The following is a 19,661-nucleotide window of genomic DNA, read 5'->3' as shown; positions in this document are numbered from 1 at the left end:
GTCTGGCTTATTTCACTTAGCATAATGCCCTCCAACCTCATTCATGTTGTTGAAAACAGTAGAATTTCCTTTTTATGGCTGAATAATATTTGTGTGTGTGTGTGTGTGTGTGTGGCATTGTCTTTATCCATTCATCCATCAGTGTACAGTTAGTTTGTCTCTATATCTTGGCTATTGTAAATAATGCTGCAGTGAACATGGGGGTGCAGATATCTGAGTTTGTGATTTCATTTCCTTTGAATATATACCCACAAGTGGGGTTGCTGGATCACATGGTAATTTTATTTTTAGTTTCTTGAAGAACTTCAATACTGTTTCCTATAGTGGCTGCACCAATTTACATTTCTACCGACAGTGTACAAGGGTTACTTTTCTCCACATTTGCCAGTGTGTGTTAACCCTTTTTTTTTTTTTTTTTGGTAGTTGTTAACCCTTTTAAAATAATAGACATCCTAACAGGTGTGAAGTGATATTTCATTGTGGTTTTGATTTGCATTTATCTGATGACTTGTGATGTTGAGCACCTTTTTGTATACCCATTGGCCATTTGGATGTCTCCTTTGTAAAAATGTCTCTTCAGCTCTTTTGCCCATTTTCAATTGGGACATTTGATTTTTTTTTGCTTTGTTTGTTTGTTTGTTTTTGCTACTGAGATATAAGAGTTCCTTATACATTTTGGATATTAACGCCTTATCAGATAGCAGCTCGCATTCCAGAGGATGCCTTTTCATTTGGTGGGTGGTTTCCTTGGGTGTGCGGAAGCTTTTGTTTGATACAGTCTCACTTGTTTATTTTTGCTTTTGTTGCCTGTGCTTATAATATCATAGCCAAAGAAATCATTACCAAGACCAATATCAAGGAGCTTTCTTCTAGGAGTTTTATGGTTTCAGGTTTTACATTTAAGTCTTTAAACTGTTTTGAGTAGGTTTTTGTATGTGGTGTAAGGTAAGGGTCCAGTTTTATTCTTTTGCCTGTGGCTGTCCAGTTTCCCCAACACCACTTACTGAAGAGACTGTCTTTTCCCTTGTTTCATATTCTTGGCATGTTTGTTGAAAATAAGTTGACCGTATGTGTGTGGATTTAAGATGTTGTTGATGCAGCCCCTGTGAAAGGAGGAGGAGGAGGGTTTGGGTTAGATAATGGGGGAATCCTGTTTAACAGTCATTTGCTGGTAAACCAGTGGCCTGTACACCTTTTCCTGCCCTGCAGGTGCTGGGCTAGGTTCCTTGGTCTCTCCTTGGCTCCAGCTGCCTTTAACGTGAGAAGCAGAGATGAAAAGCCTTCCCATCAGAAGTCCTGCTGCCGAGTGGAGTGCTTGTGTGCAGCCACGCTGTCCTGGGCTGCCCCTTACCACCCCTTCCAGTGAGTTCCCCAGGCTGGCCGTCAAAACGCCTGAGTGTTCTCCTCCAGGGGCAGGTCCCAGACGCTGCTGCCCTTGAACCCCCCAGCCCTGCAACTGGTGGGTTTGTCCAGAGCTTTGCTGCTGTAGCATTGCCGACGCCCTTCCTGTCTGACTCCACAGACCCTTCAGGAGGTAGTCTAAGGTAAATCCCTGGTGCTTTCAGGTTGTGTCCTTGGATTCCTTCTGAGTGCCCGCTTTCATGGGCTGAGTCTCCCAGCGGGCCACCCTGTCCCAACCTACACCAGTTAGCAGGACTGAGGAGCACTCTGAGAGAAACTGCTTTGGTGACTGGAACTTAAAAGATGGTTTGGAGCCACAGAATGTCTGGACTAGAAAGAGCATTTGAAGCTGTCCAGCTCTGCGTTGTTAATTTTCTTGTGAGGAATTTGGAGTCCAGAGAATCTAGCTCTACAGTGTTAATTTACTGATGCAGACATTGCGGCCCAGGTAATTTAAGTGGCGGGTCCAGGATACCACAATTATTAGCTGGCAGAGTTGGGCACCAGCTCTGTTTTTCCCGGATGCCAGACTTGTCCTGGGATTCACAGTGACAGCCCATAACCCTGCCATGCCAATGCCACGCCTAGACACAGCCACACAAGGACTGCTGAGGCTGCGTTCAGACCCACACGCGCGTCATGTCATCTTGCACAAGTTACCAAGTCCCTCCAGGCCTCAGTTTCACCATCCACATTGAAGGCGTAAAACTCAACTTACAGAGCTGTCGTGTGGATTATGTGAAATAGTACGTAAGGTTTTCACAGGACAAGTCCTGACAAAAACACTTAGAATAAATATACGTTATACTGTATTTTGAAGGATTCATTTAGTCGGCTTTGTTTTCCCCTGTCATCCCTTTTCCCTTTGTCCCCCTTCACATTTATGGGGCTCACTGCTTGCCACCTCAGAAGGGATGTAACAGGAGAGAGCAGAAATAGCCTGTCCCTCTTCCTGAATTTTTTCCCCAAAGCCCAATCTCCAGGCTCAAGGAGGAACCCCAGATACAAACTAAAAGTCTTGGAAATGTTGGTGAAAATAATAAACAATCTATAATAGAAATAGCAAAAGGTATTTGAGCCAAACTGAGGACTACAGCCTGGGAGACATCCTCTCAGAGAGCTCCGGGGAACTGTTCCAAAGATGTGTGATTTTCAGCACAGTTTTATATCTTGTCAGAACCAAGAACATCAATCGTGACAGAGGTACATTCCTTCCAGGTTTCAAAAAGGACAGATCAGCACGTACACAGCAGGTCGGAATGGCCTTAGCACCTGGAAAGGGAGCCTTATTATCAAAGGAGCACCAGCAGTGATGCCCCAGGTAGGGAGGCATTTAATCTTTATCTTTAAAACCAACATTCCTTACTTCTGGCCAATGCACCCTTTCCTTTACTGGTTGAAGCACTTGTACGATGTACCTTCAATAAGCCACAAAACGGGCTGTTCCAGTTGGTATATTTAAGTTCCAGTTAAGCCATGCATGAGCCAGAATAACTCCCCCATACATCAATATCTGGACATTTCTTTCATCAGCAAGAAGCCTGAGGGCAAAATTTAAAAAGGACAACTTTGGGATGGAGGAAGTGAGAGAGGTGAGGGGTGCTATAGCTCCTGGGTGAAGAGGGAAGAGGCCTCACGCCCCAGAATGGCCTCTGGGTTTGTCCAAGCAAATGAGAAGACAGGGAGGCTCCCCCAAAGTCCCCTGGCCTACCCAAGTGTGGTGGGAGCCCAAGAGACCACACAGATGCAGACGGCAAATCGAAGCTGACCAGAGCCCTCATTACCCCTACTTGGGCATCATCATAATATTGGATCTTGGCAAAATTCCAGGTGGCAGAAGGGTCTCCCAGACCATGGCCCTGTCCTCAGTGGGAAGATGCCCAGGAATGAGTTTAATCTTCTATTGGTTGGGAGGAAGGGAACTTGAGTTTGGAAATTTTAAGTTGAATTATAGAAAATAAAGGAGAAAATAAACCCCTACTTGTTGCAGATGTCACGGGTAAGTGTTGAGGCCCAAGAAAAGGCTCTGCCAGCCGCTCGTGCCCTGCCCGTACCTCAGCCCGCTGCCTGGTGGGCCCAGAGCCGAGGAGGAGGGGATGGTGCAGGGGAGGGCCCTGCTCACGCCCCTCCACGGCCTTCCCAGCACAGCCAGCAGCAGATCCAGCTTCTGTGGGGCCTGAAACTGAAAACTCTGTGGTCCTCTTACTTAAGGGGTCAAAAAGGACAGGCTTTCAGTTATAAATAAGTCAGTCCTGGGGAGGTAATGTACAGCATGGTGACTGTCATTCAGAATGCTGGGTTGCATTTGAAAGTTGCTAAGAGAGTAGATCTTAAAGGTTTTCATCACAAGAAAAAAATTTGTAACTATGTACAGTGACAGATGTTAACTAGGCTTACGGGGGTGATCATTTTACAATATATATAAGCATTAAATCAGATAGCAAATCATTATGTTGTACACCTGAAACTAATATAATGTGTCAATTACATCTCAAAAAAATGGAAAACACAAAATTACAAATATAAAATGAGGGACAAAGGTGAATATTTAGAATTAAGAAAAGAAAATCCAACCTATTGCTAACTTTGAAAAAACTGGCAACTACCACAAACATGACAAAATGTTGAAAAATAACAACAAACATTGTTATTATTAAAGTGTCAAATGCAACTAAAATCCCTTTTCCGCATATTTAGCTGCAGATCTTTGATCCCGTCCACATGTGACAACAATTTCATACTATCATTTTCTACAGAGAGAAAAGAAATATAATTCAATCTTCCCATGGTTGATTGAAATTTGTCTTTTATTACCCCTGGTTGGAATGCACAAAAGAAGCAACTTCACCACAGACATACTTGCTGTTTTTATTATTGCTATTGCTTTGTGGCCTAGAAACACAAGGATTCTGATAAATTCAAATGTGTGCATTGTCACATATTTTTAATTAAAATATACATTTTATGGAGTTACATAATAGTGGAAAAAATGGGATTTTTAATTTTGTCATCCTTGTAATCATTAAAGTAAGAAAAGCAAATAACAAATTACTGTCTTGGATTTTATTCAGAAGAAACATAATGTTGCACTGACACCGTTTCAAATGTTTTCATGTGAAAAGTGTGTTTTGGCCCTGTCTTATTTAATATTCTGGTCTGTGCTGCGCTGAGGTAGCTAGCATAGGGAAGTGTAATGCTGGGTTTTTCTTTTCTTATTTTGGTTTACATAAGAAATGTAAGGTTTGGGAAAGTTCTCAGCCAACAGCCACTTATTTTTATAATTTCTTGATAAAGGAGTTAATCACACTGTCAGAGAGCGGACGTATGAGTCTTATTTAAGACTAATGGGTTGAGTGACAGGAGATTCTTTGGGAAGCTCAAAGGAGGGCTAACGTGGAACCCAGCCATCAGGTGTGTGTCTTTGTCTGCAGGTACTGACCGTGACCGTGCTGCCAACAGCCGAGAGCCAGGTGCCCTTTTATTCCTGTCCTTCTCATTCCTGTCCTGTTTCTTCTTGTGGGATATTTCTTTATTTATGTTTCTACTCTATTCTACCAAAATGAGGAATAAACCCGAAAAGTTTGACTGCTCCTGAGATTGGGGGCTGGCTGGTGGAATGATTCAGACAGAGGCTGGCTCTGTGCTTTGTGCTCCGCTCTGCCATTCCAGCAGTTTCACGAGTGCTGTGTGTTTTTAAATCAGAAGAGTGTATCTTAGTGAGTTGAACTTGTGCTGATTGTGATTTTTCACTAAATACCTTACTCTTCAATTTTTTAAAATTAATGTTAACACTTTTAATAAGTATACTTTTTAAAAAAATTTAGTAAGAAGGCTGGTGTTTTACAGTTTTCTAAATTTCTTTCATGTCTGGTTTAATGGAAGACAGCTGCATGCAATCTGTCGCAATATGCTGTTGGAGTTAAGTGTATGAAGAAAACTTATTTCACCTATAAGAGGAGCATTCTGATACTTTTTTTCAGGTAACTGTGAATAATCTTTGACTTGACATCAACTTGACAGGTAGTAGTTTCTTAAAGGCTACCTGCAATGTTGAATCTGAAATCATATCAATGAATTTTTTTATATCCCATTGATATTAAAATCCATTGGTCTTTTTTGCACTTGGAATAGATCTTTTTTTCCCCTTTTTTAAAAAACTGAAGTATAGTCAATTTACAATGTTGTGTTAATGTATGGTGTATTTATGATTATATGTGCTGCATTATTTAGTATATTCCTGGCAGGAAAGAACTTCCATTTTAAGCAGACATTGTTGAGAACTGATTTCTCCATTTAAAATTGTATCCTGTCTGAAGACTAAAAGGATTTTCTGCACTCTAGTTACTGATATCTTACTTTAGAAACCTAGTTTCTCCTCCACAACCCACATCCTTCCAGTGCCCAGCACCAGAGAACGTGTTCACATCATCGTGGGACAGCTGGCTCTGCGCTGTTGTGTCAAGATGCCAGTGAGCCAGCAGCCGGCCATAGGAGTGCTCCCGGAAACTACTCCCAAACCAGAACAGCTGGCTAGTACTTAACTACACACAGAAATGACTGCGATCACATAAGTGTATCCCACTGACCCCAAACTAAATGTATTCTCAACTTAACCTTGTCTCTTTTTGCTCTGTCCTGTTCTTCCTACCTCCGTGTGCTCACAGAGCCTGGAAGTCAAGTGGCCACCTTGAAACCACAAGGATGAAAGGGTCACGCTGAGGCTGAGAAGAAGCCTGGTTTACTGAAGATTTCCCTACACTAGCCCTGGACTTTTATGTTAAAATGTGTACACCTCCCCACCCACTGCTGAGCTGTTGTTTGTTGGGGTTTCTGTTACTTGCTGCCAGATACACTTGCACATCTGGATTAGCCATGATAATAAGGGATGTTTAAGAGGGGAGGGTATAGCTCAGTGGTAGAGTGCGTGCTTAGCATGCACGAGGTTCAATCCCCACTACCTCCATTAAAAAATAAATAAACCTAGTTACCTCCCCCCACCCCAAAAAAGGATGCTCTTATATAGACTGATGAAAAAAGGCCCATGGAGACCTTGGCCATGGTAGGACCCCTGAGGAGCCTTGAAAATCCAAACTATCTAAAACCCAAGAATTCAGAGGCTTCTACTACTTTGGTGCTGGTTATTGCTGCCATCTAGTGGCAATATTTTGGAACTAAAACTCTGGCTATGAACTGTTTTGTTTCTCTTTTTTCCCTGAAGCTCTTTCTTCTTTCCTTTCCTCGTTCATTCATTTGCTCACTCATGTGTTTATTCTCCAAATACTTTATAAGGATGTACTATGTGTGGTGGGCCCTCATAAATACAATAAGGAAATATAATAACGAAGGGGGAAATCCAGCTCCTTGCCCCTTGAAACATACACACTCGGGGAAGATAGCCATTCATCAAATTAAAAGATGAAAAAGTACTACTGGAAAAGGCTATCAGAGAAGAGCATGGTTTTCTGAGAGTCGCTGATAGAGATTTGACTTAGAGGGGAGATGGGTAGGAGGTCATAGAGGGTTTTCCTGAGAATGTTCTGATTGGCTTGAGATCTCTGGTATAACCAGGTTAGGAAGGGAGTTTTCTGGGCAGTGACAGCAGTCATGAAAGTAAGCTGCAATGAACGGAGGGAGTGTGTTGAGTACAAGGGAATAAAAAGAAGGCCATGTGTTTAGATTAGTACTTGATACTAGGCATTCTAGTTTCTGAATTGAGACTGTGATTTAACTGTAGGGACCATTATTTTACCTGAGCATGAACTGCGAAGATGTCAGCTAACAGACAGATCCTTGGAACACTCCACCCAACTACAGAAGAGTACACATTCTTCTCAAGAGCACATGGAACATTCTCCAGGATAGACCATTATGCTAAGCTGTGAAACAAGTCTTGATAAATGTAAAAGGATTAAAATCATATCAAAATATGTTCTCTGACCTCCTACATTTTGGAGAGGGTGTGGAGAAAAGCGAGCCCTCCTACACTGTTGGTGGGAATGTAGTTTGGTGCAGCTGCTGTATGTGGTATAATTTACCCCAACTCGGATCCTTCAGCCTTCCAAATATTTGTGTCCTATACTACAGGACAGTGAGGTGGTGATGACTGTCGTTGCAAGGAAAAGGAATGAGGAGGCTACATCTGACTCTTCACTCTCAACCAATACTGGCCGCTGATGCCGACCTGAGCGCAGCAAGACAATATGGGAAACCTTTCTCCAAATTGGCCCATCTTTCCAGGTTCACTTCTTTCTTTGGATCTGTGAGCAGCATTGAAGAGCGTGCATCAGAATTCTGGAAGATACCAACTAACTTGAAGTTTTTAAGCCGACAGAAGTCCTTCTAGTTATTAACTTCCTCCTAGATTCGAGCAAGTAATGGTTGGCCACAACAAAGATGGCGGCAGCGGCTTCACACGGCGACGCCATTCGTCAACCAGCGGGACAGGGTCACTTAGTTCCGGCCTGACTGTTTGACATCACTTCCGGCCCCGGCCGGCGGCTTGCTTGCCTCTCTTCCTGTTTGAGCGTGGATGTGTGGACCTAGGTGAGTGGACTCCGAGCACTGGGAGTCTAGCGGAGGGAGTCGGAGAATGTGGGGCCAGCAGCATGGAAAAGGAAGGCGGGAAGCCCGCGGCTGTTGTCGCAGTTGTAACTGAGCCTCGGTTTACCCAGCGGTACAGGGAGTATCTCGAGAAGCAGAAACTCCTGGATAGACAGCACCGTGTGGAAAAGATGCCGGATGGCACCGTGGCGCTACCGGTGCTGGGAGAGGCCCTCCCTGAGCAGCACCTGCGGGAGCTGACGAATCGTGTGGCTCCAGGCAGCACCTGTGTGCTAACGCAGCTCCTGGATCCTGTTCCTTCAAGGAAGGCCCGGGGTTTTTCACCTGCCCAAAGGCTGTGTCTTGAGGTGAGGCGCTGGGTAGAGGGCTGCGGAGTGACGTGGTCAGCTGAGTTGGAGGCTGATCTGCCCCGATCTTGGCAACGACACGGTGATCTCTTGTTGCTGAGTGAGGACTGTTTCCAAGCCAAGCAGTGGAGAAATCTGGAACCAGAACTCTGGGAGACTGTTGCCTTGGCACTTGGCGTCCAGCGTTTGGCCAAACGAGGGCGGGTATCACCGGATGGCGCTCGGACTCCGGCAGTGAGTCTGCTGCTAGGTGACAGTGTCTGGGTAGAGCATGTGGATAACTGGCATCCGGTATAAGTTTGACGTGACCCAGTGCATGTTCTCCTTCGGAAACATCACTGAGAAGCTTCGTGTGGCTTCGTTGCCCTGTGCTGGAGAAGTACTGGTGGATCTCTATGCAGGGATTGGTTATTTCACATTGCCTTTCCTAGTTCATGCTGGTGCTGCCTTCGTCCATGCCTGTGAGTGGAACCCCCATGCTGTCGTTGCTCTGAGAAATAACCTTGAGCTCAATGGAGTAGTGGATCGGTGCCAAATACACTTTGGGGATAACAGAAAACTGAAGCTCTCAAATGTTGCGGACAGGGTGAACCTCGGGCTGATTCCCAGCTCTGAAGAAGGCTGGCCCATTGCCTGCCAAGTGCTAAGACGGGATGCTGGAGGCATTCTGCATATTCACCAAAATGTGGAATCTTTCCCAGGGAAGACTCTCCAGCCTCCTGGAAACAGTGACACGGAGAAGGAGCACTGGCTTTCTCCTCAGCTTATTATCACCAACCAGTTGGAAAACGGAGCTACCAGTGACTCTGGGAGAAAAATGCTGTCAGCAGCCACCAAACCAGCGTGGCAAAGGTGGGCAGAGTCTGCAGAGACTCGCATTGCTACTCTCCTTCAGCGGGTGCACGGGAAGCCGTGGAAGACACAAATTCTGCACATCCAGCCAGTGAAATCCTATGCTCCCCACGTGGATCACATAGTCCTGGATCTGGACTGCCGCCCTTGTCCTCTAGTTGGCTAGAGAGGGTGGCTCCTGAGACATGAGGATCTCCATGTGAGTGATCCTTAATGCATCAGCTCAGGCCGGGGTCTCACCCCTCTTGTCTCCTGGTAACATGTTTTAATATTTTGTAGTCCTGAAAGCAGGCTCTAAACCAATACATATCATTTTATTGTCTCCCATTAACACAGGGAGAATGAGCTGCTTATCTGGAAGAAGTGCTATGAGCTCATAGAAATGAAGCCCGTCCGTGCCATCATGAATTCTGAATTCTGACCTCAGTTCTGTCTGACCTTGCATGTGTGGTTCCAATATACTGTTGGCCGTAGACTTTCCTGTTTGCAAGATGAGGGTTTCTTTGAATGGTCTCACATGACTGTTACCTAATAAGTTGCTGTACACAGGGCACTGGTTAGAGTGAAGACACAGTGCTGTTTCGAAAACCACTCCAGCTACAGTATGAAAAATTGCCCAGAGCAGAGCAAGGATTGAAGCAGGGAGGCCTTCTATGGTTGTTCAGGCATGATGGTGGCTTGGACCAGGGTGGTGGCAGTGGGAGGTGGATGGACTTGAGAAATAAAATTGATGGGCCAAAGCAGTGGATTCCAAATCAAGGCATTGAAGTGGTGCTTCTTTGTTATTATGACTGACTAAATGAGGGAGGCAAGGGGACAGAAATGACTCCAGTGTATTAACTCCATTCCCCTACTTTAGCATTCCTAAATGAGCGCTGGGGAGGCGGGCAGTGTCTTATGTTAGGTTTATTGTGGTAGAAAAAGGGTTTAGGATGACTGCTTTAAGTCATAAGGAAGCTAGATTTCCAGCCTTAAGCTTGTGCAGTAGCTGCCAATTACGAACTGTTTTTTAACGTTTGAATTAAAAATCTTAGATTTATACAGGCCTCAGACTCGCTTTTCATCTTCCCTTCCTGGCTGACAACATCAGGACCAATGCAAGAAGCTGTAAGGAAAGTGAGATATTCTGCGGTTTTTCAGGCCTCACCTTATTTTGTGGCTGTCTGCCATCACCGTTTATGGCTGGATTTGACTAATTGTAAGGAATCACTTTGGGATGACAGTAGGTTGAGAACTACTTTTCAGAGCTTCATTTTGGTGCCCTTTGGAGCCCTCTGGGCTTGTTTGCCTGATGAAGGAAGTAGAGGAAAGTGTGGCTTTATCAGCATTGCGATTGTCCCTGGCATTCGGCTGCCTGGGTAGGGCTGGGCTGCTTGTCCTTCTCTAGCAGCAGGGGGCAAGGAGGACAGGGTTGGTGCTAGTTGTGTTATTCTGCAAATATTAAGTACAAATACAGTATTATATAGTATACGTGAGCCTCAGGAAATATGAAGAGACATTAGATATTGTCTGAGGAGCTCACAAGCTAGCAGCAGAAATAACAAATGGTGAAAGAATTGGGATACAGTAAGTGCCATGTGAGTGATAGCACGTGGTATGAGTGCAGAGGTGGAGAAGAAGAGTTCTGAGACTTGAATGGGGACATCTTCAAAGAGGTAGTGTCTGAATTGGCTCTTAAAAACTGCGTGAATTGTATCAGTGTCAATATCTTGGTTGTGAAATTTATACTACAGTTTTGCATATTGTTACCAGTAGGGGAAATGGGCTAAAGTGTACATGGAATGGATCTTCATATTATTTCTTATGATGCATGTGAATCTACAATTATCCAAAAATTTAAATTAAAAAAGCAAAATCTACAGAAAAGTTGAAAAATAAAGAGATGTCACGGCAGAGATGGAAAAAAAAAAAAACAACTGGGTGAGATTTTGTTAAGTGGAGTCAGGGCAGAAGCAGATGTTGGTCGAAGAGACCAACAGGTGCCAAAGTTGGAATGCTCAGGAAGTGTTTGGAGCATCGCCTTTGAATCAGCTTGGAACCAAAGAAGCAGTGAGAGATGTGTTGGTGATGATAGTTGTAAGGATTAAAAAGTACAGTGTTTTGTGCACCGTAGGCTCTCCGATGTGTTGGCTATTGTGTGATCCTGCAGAGAGAGCCCATTAGTTTCCATCCCCATCCCACAGAATGGCCTCCCTGTGTGTGCCTTCTTCATTTCCTCTTTCACATATTGGATTTCTTCTCACATATGTGCCTATGGCTTCCTCTCCTTAACCCAGAGATGACAAGCTGGGGCTTGAGCCAAACTGGGGAGAGAAGATGGGGGAGAAACATTGAGGAAGATGATTAGGGAGCCACGTTTCTGGGGGCTGAGGAGTTCCCTTCCTGCCACAGACTATGGAGAGGGAGCTAATGTCAGGGGCACCCGAATGAGTTCATTCTACCTGTTACACGTATCAGGCCCTGAGTGTTCCTGGTGGAGGAAGATTGGCGTGGGCTCTGCCTTCATGGAATTTAGGTTCCACTCTTTCAACTCCTGGCTTCTTTACTTGCTGTGCGACCTGAGACAAGTCATGCATCTCTCAGGATTTTATTTCCTCATGCGCACAGTTGAAGTTAACAATTGTTCACACCCTGAAGGGGGGTTGTTGGGTTTAGATGAGTTAACATAGTTAACTGTCTTCACAGTGACTGCTATACCACGAGCACTTCTGTCAGTCCGTCTGCACAAGGTGAACTGCCATTTCCCAGTTTGGCTGTGAGGATTGCTCTACATCTGCTGTACTTACAGCGGAATGTCTTTATTTGGAAGCCATTCACTGGTTAGTTAGGATGTGCTGTGCACTCTCTCCATCAGGCCCTGTAAAGCTGAGTCCTGGCCCACAGTGGAATCACCATCTGGTAATGCAGACACAGGAATAACATCAGTCTGTGTCCCAAGTGTACACAGAGAAACAAATGGGTTTTTACAGGCACACGTGGGGAGGCAGCTGCCCACATTTGGGGATCTGTGTGGTGGGAGGTGGAGAGGGTGACTGGGATGGTGGGAGCAGTGATGCCTACACTGAGAGTTAAAGGATGAGCAGGAGTTTTGTGTGAATGGAAGAAAATAAGGGTCCCTTAAGCCTTTTCTCCACTTGAGGATATCCGTTTACATTACAGTTCTCTCCAAGCACTCACTGGTTTGGTCTGCTCAGGAAGAGACTTTACTGAAACCAAGATAAAAAGACTGAAGGGTCAGGAGGCTCCGGAGTCCTTGTCACCTCAATCTGGGAATTTCTAAAAGCTCTAAAGGCTTCCGTGGCAATCCTCAGTATTAGTTACTGGTTAATGCACCCACTTCAGATGGAGAAGTGTGGTTAAAAACAATAATAATAATAATTTTATCAAAATCCCACAATTGAGAGCTGCTCTATTCATTAATTCCATAATCTTAATACAATTATATGCATGTTTTAATATATGAGTATAATGTATACATTTAAAACATACACACATAGACATTTTAAGTGATGAGAAACAAATAGAAAAAGTATTCTTAATTCAGTTTCTCCAGCCCTGGGCACATGTGTGAGAAGAAACCCAATATACGTCATTCTGAACAGCCTCAGGACGCAGGCACTCCACACTGGCTGCCATAAAACTAGTCATTTTCAAACTAAAGTATTATTTTAAATGATTACAATTATTTTCATATTTCTCAAAACATGTTTGTGTTTTGTTCTGGAAACAGTTTGATCCTCTTGAGTCTTGCTTTTAAAAAAGCATTTGTTAGAGCAGCACTTAGTCTAGGATTAATTTTTTTCCACTACTGAAGCAAGACCTTTCTTAGCTCTCATACCGATGCCTTGTGAATTACGAGATTTCCTACTCTTGCTGGTAGACACAGGAATTATTCGCCACCCTGTGTGAGCTCTGAGTATTGTTTCCTATAACCTTTTCGGATGGTTCTTTTCTTGGCCCTTGGTAGTTTCCTGTCATGTGTGCTGATCATTAGCTGAATACTTGCGGGCAGTGGTCAGCAGATCCCTGGAGTTCTCTGTGTGTGTGTGGCTCTCTCCCTTCTGGCATCCTGCCCTGTGAGCTCTAGTTACGTGGGCTCCCAGGACTCCCAGTCCCATCTCCTCACCTCAGGGAGTCTGCTGGCCTCCACTCCCACCTCCCGCCATAGCCTGGAAAACTCCAGGCAGTGAGTTGGAGCCATTGTATGGCTCTTGTTTCTTTTCCATCTCTCATGGACCGTTGCCCTTCATAGCTGCTGTCTACTGCCTTGAGGGCTGTTGTTTCATACATTTTGTCTAGTTTTTTAAAAACTATTTAAAGATTTATAATAATTGTTTTGTACATAAATTACTAGTTTTCACAATAATTATTACTGAAAAGATTCACTCTAGCAATAATAAATATTTATATATATAAGTACTTATATAATAAGTACTTCAGCTAACATGTTTCAACATAGAAAGCACATAAGAATTTGATGCTATAAGTATGTTTAGAATGCTTGCCCATATTATAAAATGAATATTAAAATATTAGCAATAAATACAGTGACATCTTTCTGATTAAATGTGATAATTACCTACAAGATTCCTTGACCAACAGTCACACACAATTTCAGAAGGCCAAAAATAGTGAGAAAATAGGCAATTTTGAGAAATTTGTCTCCTTGGGTTTTTCAAGGTCAAGGGTGAATCAAAGGTAAGTAGGAAATATTGAATATGAGGCTTAAACTGGATTTTGGTATAGCACACACACGTTAGGTAGATAGATGTAGATGGATAGATAGCCTGTCCTAGCTTCTGCGCTCTCCTTTTTTCTTTTTAGTAATTGAATTTTTTTTAATTACAGCTATGCATACTCACAGTTTCAAAACTCAAATAAAAGTAACAGAACTTTATGAAAAAAGCAGCCATTGCACAGCACCATCCTGAAGCAGCTGTCCCGCAGCTCCTTCCCCTCACGTTGTGTGTCTGCGTTCACCGCCTTCAGGTGGGCTTATTTGCCAGAGGAGACGCAGGACCTAACCTCTGTGTGCCACCAGGAGCCGTGTGAGTCCGTGGAACTGGGTCCTGACGGCGTGGGATCAGAAGTAGTTTGCATTCACACAGGACAGACAACAGCCCTCTCCCAGTCTCCATCATAATATACTCTGAAGAGGTCTAGACCATGTGAACATTCCACAGAACGCCGCCCTGACCTGTTACGTTCATGACATCATAGTACTTGGGCCAGATAAACAGTAAGTATCCAGCACATTGTACTCCCAAGGATGGGAAATGATCACAAATAAGAACCAGCAAACTTTTATATCAGTGAAATTTTTAGGGAGTGGTCTGCTTGAATGTCAAGATGCCGCCCTCATAATAAAGACTTTTTTTTCCTGCATTCATTTTATCAGTATTATTTGGCCACCAAGGAAGCACATCAAGCTCCAGGCTTCTTTGGGGGGGATATTCAGAACCGGGAATGCTGCCCTGCCTCATACACTGGGTGACAGAAGGCTGCCGGTTCTCATTTGGCTCTAAAGGCTCTGTAGCAGGTTCAGGCTGCAGTGTGACTAACCTTGTCGTGTGGGCCGTTCGGACCAGGAGATTCTACGGGGCAAGACAGTCTTGATAAGCGAAGTGGCCCTAGGAGCCTATGCAAGGTCCAGCAGGAGAATCCCAAGGTAGACATCTAGGTTCTGCAGCAAGGCCAGGGCAGCCGCTGCGGAGGACTGCAAGTCACTCAAAAATGGCTCCTTGCGTGCCAACGAGCCTTGGTAAGAACGGAGCCTCTCGTGAGACGTTAGCCTGAGTTGCTCATCATGAGCTAGGTTTTGTCAGACCCACCAAGTCAGTCCATCATAAGACGGAAGTGGTACATCTGGGATCGGTGACAAGCAGGGCCAGAGGAAATGAACAGTTGCACAGGCATGTGTCAAACTCACAACTCACCCCAAGATCCCTCCCTCAGCTCTGATGTCTAACTGATGGAGGACAAAAAGCCCAGGCTCAGTTCACTGATGGGTTTTGCTGGAATATCGGTTCGAAACACAACAGACTGCTGCTGTCCTTCAGCCTGAGTCGGGAGTGCTGTTAAAAGACGGGAGTTCTCCGAACAGGCGGAACTTGGGGCAGTCTTCCTGGTTGTCCACCTTGTGTGGAAAGGAAAGTGGCCTTAAAGTAAGAATATAGCTTTTTGGCAAGTGGCAAATAGGTTGTCTAGATGGTCAGGGGCCTGGAATGAGAAAGATTAGAAGATGAAGGACAAGGTAACCTAGAGAAGAAGCAGGGGAGAAATCTGTGGGATTGGGCACTGAGTAAAGAACTTTGCGCTGCATAACAGTGCCTACCAGGGACATCCACCATGGAAGAGGCGCTCAATATCAAGTAAACAAAGAGCCCCAGCCAGTTAACTTCAGTGACCACAGTCATCAGCTCTCCCAGGACTGGCATAATGGGCTCGTCATGTAGTCATGTTGCAGGCGTGTGGGTTAGCAAGAGGCCAACAGCGTGGCTTCCACTCACCAAGTGGCCACTCCTTCATGTCCAACACTGAGCCCTTGATACAACATTATCCCTCAAGGAAACTGAGCAGCTCCGTGGTATCAAGTTGATTACACTGGACTCCTATCCTGGAAGGACAGTGATTCACCTTGACTAGAATCTTCCCATCTCCAGGTATGAGTCTGCATTTCCTGCCCACAAGATGTTAGCCAGACTACTTATCACAGGGTTTACAAGTGTTTGATCCATCGGTATGTATCCTGCATAATATTGCCTTTGACCTGGGGACCCACTTTGCAGCAAAAGAGGTGTTTCAGTGAGCACGTGACCATTGGAATTCACCAGTCCTATCACATACTACAGAACCTCAGAAATGCTGGCCCAATGGAGTGGTGGAAAAACCTTTCGAACTGAAGCAAGAGCTTGGAGATGATACCCTGTGAAGATAGGATGCCGTCCACCAGGACTCAGTATACATGCTAAATCAAACACATCACATAGTGCCACGTCCACTATAGATAGAAAACGCTGCAAGTCTGTGGTGGGCTAAATAATGGGCCCCAATTATGTCCATGTCCTAATCCCCAGAATCTGTGAATATATTACCTTACATGGTAAAAGGGATTTGTCAGAGTAAGTTAAGGATCTCCAGATGGGGAGGGTATCATGGATGATCTAGGTGGGCCCAATATAATCTCAGAGGTCCTTATAAGAGGGAGGTGGGAGCGAGTAGCAGGAGATGTGATGACTGAAGTAGGAGGTTGGAGTGATGTAAGGAAGGGACCATGAGCCAAGGAATGTAGGCAGCCTCTAGAAATAGAAAAAGGCAAAGAAATGGATTCTCTTCCAAAGCCTTCAGGAGGAACACAGCCTTGTTGACACCTCAATTTTAGATTATTGATTTCCATGATGTAAGAGAATAAATTTGTGTTGTTTTGAACCATGAAATTTGTGGTAATTTGTTATAGCAGCAATAGGAAATTAATACACCTACTTACTGTCTCCACTGACCCACGTGCTTCCCATCCCCACAACTTTGTGAGTCTAGAGGGCTGGTTCCTAACAGGGGATTAAACTGGATAGTATATCTTAATGTATTTTATATCTTAATCTGACATTATTAACTTGCTTTTTTCTTTTTCCCAGATGAGGATACTGAAGACTAGAGAGTTTAAGTAATTTGTCTAGAGACAGAGAATTAGTAAGCAGCAGAAGTGGGCAAACGTACTGCCGAGCATATAGAAAGTGCTCAATAAATGTCTGTTGAATGAATAAGTGAGCCAAAGTCAGTCAATATGTATGCCACATTGACTCCAAATGCCACTATATTCTCTGTTTCCTTTGTTAACTAAACAACAGAATCTTCCTATTCATTTGGCATTTACAAAACCAGAAAATTCAAATAGCTGTATTTTGATGAGCATACCTGAAATTTACTTTAATGAGATAAAAACTATGAAGTAATTTAGGATCAGAGATAAGTAATTTCCAAGGCCTGAAATAGTATGTGTTAATGCCTTGGCGGTGGGGGGCGGGCAGGGGGGAGACTACCAGTCCCTGTGCTTCCTACCAGCATCCCCATCTTCCACTTGAAGGAAATACATAATACATTGGTGGGGACGGGTGAGGTGGGTAATTCGAAGTGCTTGTTTCCTCCTGCTTCCTTCCACGAAGGAGGCTGCTTGTACTGCCCTCTGGTACAGCTAGGGTACAGATACATGAGTCAGTAAGCTTGACCAATTGCATAGTCACTCTTGGAACTTGAAATCTTGAAGAATAATTCAGATAATCCTCTAATAAATTCCCTTTTTGCATAAGATAGCCCAGAATCAGTTGCTGTCGCATGTAACAGAGTTGGCCGATGCAAATATCAGTAGAGAATTCAAACTAGTCCTTACACATCCACATCTAAAGGCTTTTTACAACTATTAAAAGGTTTTTGAGCCATTAAAGCCAAATGAAAGACTGTATTTTTGAACACCGATTATTTATGAATACACACACACACTCCACATACTGCTCTGGGTAGACTTTAGTATGTACCTGAGTTGTGCAATATTCAAATCAATGTAGAAGCCAAAGAGATTAGATTCAGGGAATTGCAGCTATTCCTTTGAAAACTTCTCATATAAAAATTCCTAAAAGCATTCTAAAAATGACCTCAATATAAATTTGGTTTTAAGGTAATATTTTAAAGTACTTGCCAGGATCTTTTTCAGACCTTCATTTTATAAATGGGGAAAAGAGAGACCCAGGGGGTTTAAATTTTAGAGACTTGCTTGAAGTCATGTGTGAGTAAGATAAAAATGACTGTGCCACCACTCCTGAAATTCTGGGCCCAAGGTGGGATTTAGTTTTAATTAGAAATTCTTATACTAATAAAATTTGTGCATCAAATTAAGAACAGAAACTGTTAATGAGACTGAACCATTTGTTCCTTTAAAAAAATCTTACTTAATTTTTACAACATTTAACTTTTTAGATAAAAATTGGAGGACCCATGAACTATTTTATTCTTCATTTTGCGTGGTCAAAATGTAATGGTTCTCACCTCCTGTCTCCTCTTCCACACTGTTTTAGATTAGCCCTGTGGAAACTTTTCTCCATACTAGCATTCCTCATTTTGCTTTAAATTGCAATCGGGGCAGAATACCGGTAGGTTGAGTAGCTAACTCACATCTCTGAGGTTCTCTATGTAAGTCTTCATAGTTCTCTCATTTTACCAAGTTTGCTTTCCTTTGGGAATTTTGTCAAAACCACAAGGTTACTCCCCAGATGTGCTGTTTAGGAAAATTAACCCTACAGAAGTAAACAGACTGGAATAGAAAAAGTGGTGGCCAAGGTGCTATAAATCGGGAAGCTACAGTAGAATCTTGGGTTGGGATGGTGACAGTGACAACAGAAAGGAGAGGGGTATAAGAGACCATCAAGAAAGAATGGGTAAGATTTGACTGCAGATTGTTGGTGAAAAGGGGAAGGAATCAAAGATGCCTGGGGTTTTAAGCTTCAAGCAGCCCTGGGTTTGAATCTTAGGTGCAACTCTTACTAGCTGTTGTTGCCAAAAAACCAGCCTTTGTACCCTGATAGCTGAATTGAGACGTGGAGGTAGTGTTTTGGGAGGATAGAAAAGAGCAGCTTTATGGCTTTGCCAGGCAAAGGAAGCATAGCAGGCTAATGCCTTAAAGACTCTGGCCCATCTTGGGGTTGCGGTCTTGAGGTTTCATAGAAAAACTGGATGGAACAGAACAGGTAATAACAATTAGGGCGTTTTACAGGGTGCTACATTCCTCTTAACCTCAATGAATCTGCACGAGGAACTCTGGGGGATCTGTCTATTCTTCTGAGATTATCAGCCTATTATCTCCTTCCGGGAGTGCAGCCTCTGGGTTAAAATTCTCCTCAGTGAAGAATGAATCAGCAAACAGTTTTAGCATCAGGGAAGTCAGCTGGTCAGTTTGTTTCCCACTCCTTCACTATGGCCATGCTGGCCACCCACCACTTTCTTATTTACTTACTAATTTTGTGGTCTTGACAACTTATCTAAGCCTCAGTTTCCTCTTAGAAATAGATAAAATCTATCAAAGTGAAGCTGATGCAAAGATTTCAGTAAAGTATAACCCTTAGCACAATACACAGTAGCCTAGTACACAGTAAGCACTACATAGATGGCAGTCATTATTAGTGGGGGATAACAACAGAAGGTTAAAACCAGAGACTAGTGTCAGGAGTCTGGGTGTGGGTTCAATCAACACAGTCCTCCACCCAGAGAAAGGGGTGTTGGAGTTTTATAGTTCTCCTCCCTCCAGAGGGCTCACTGATGGAGGACCCAAAAAAGAGCCATAAGCACCCATATAGAACCCCTGATAAACACTGGGTTGCAGAGTGCAGTTTGGACTAGGAGACTAAGTGAGCCAAGTTCTATTTCATTGCCCTTAATCTAAAATGGCTTGGTCTACAGTGCAGACTCTGGCCTAACTTAAACTCTTGCTGGTTAAGGAACATAAAGATAAGG

At 43.8% G+C, this 19,661-nt stretch overlaps 1 protein-coding gene across 1 annotated transcript; it reads left to right on the top strand.

Moving 5' to 3' along the window:
* Nucleotides 1-7,868: 7,868 nt before the first annotated feature.
* TRMT12 (tRNA methyltransferase 12 homolog) lies at nucleotides 7,869-16,597 on the top strand. The gene is given in 3 exon segments (XM_006179729.3): nucleotides 7,869-8,591; nucleotides 8,593-9,360; nucleotides 14,010-16,597. Coding segments are annotated over 2 exon segments (1,320 nt in total). The 5' UTR covers nucleotides 7,869-8,006; the 3' UTR covers nucleotides 9,328-9,360; nucleotides 14,010-16,597.
* The last annotated feature ends 3,064 nt before the right edge of the window (nucleotides 16,598-19,661 follow it).

The sequence above is a fragment of the Camelus ferus genome, chromosome 25 (genome assembly GCF_009834535.1).
Source record: "Camelus ferus isolate YT-003-E chromosome 25, BCGSAC_Cfer_1.0, whole genome shotgun sequence".
NCBI classification, from domain to species: Eukaryota; Metazoa; Chordata; class Mammalia; order Artiodactyla; family Camelidae; genus Camelus; species Camelus ferus.
The sequence above is the reverse complement of the archived record's forward strand: the minus strand, read 5'-3'. Positions and strand labels throughout refer to the sequence as shown.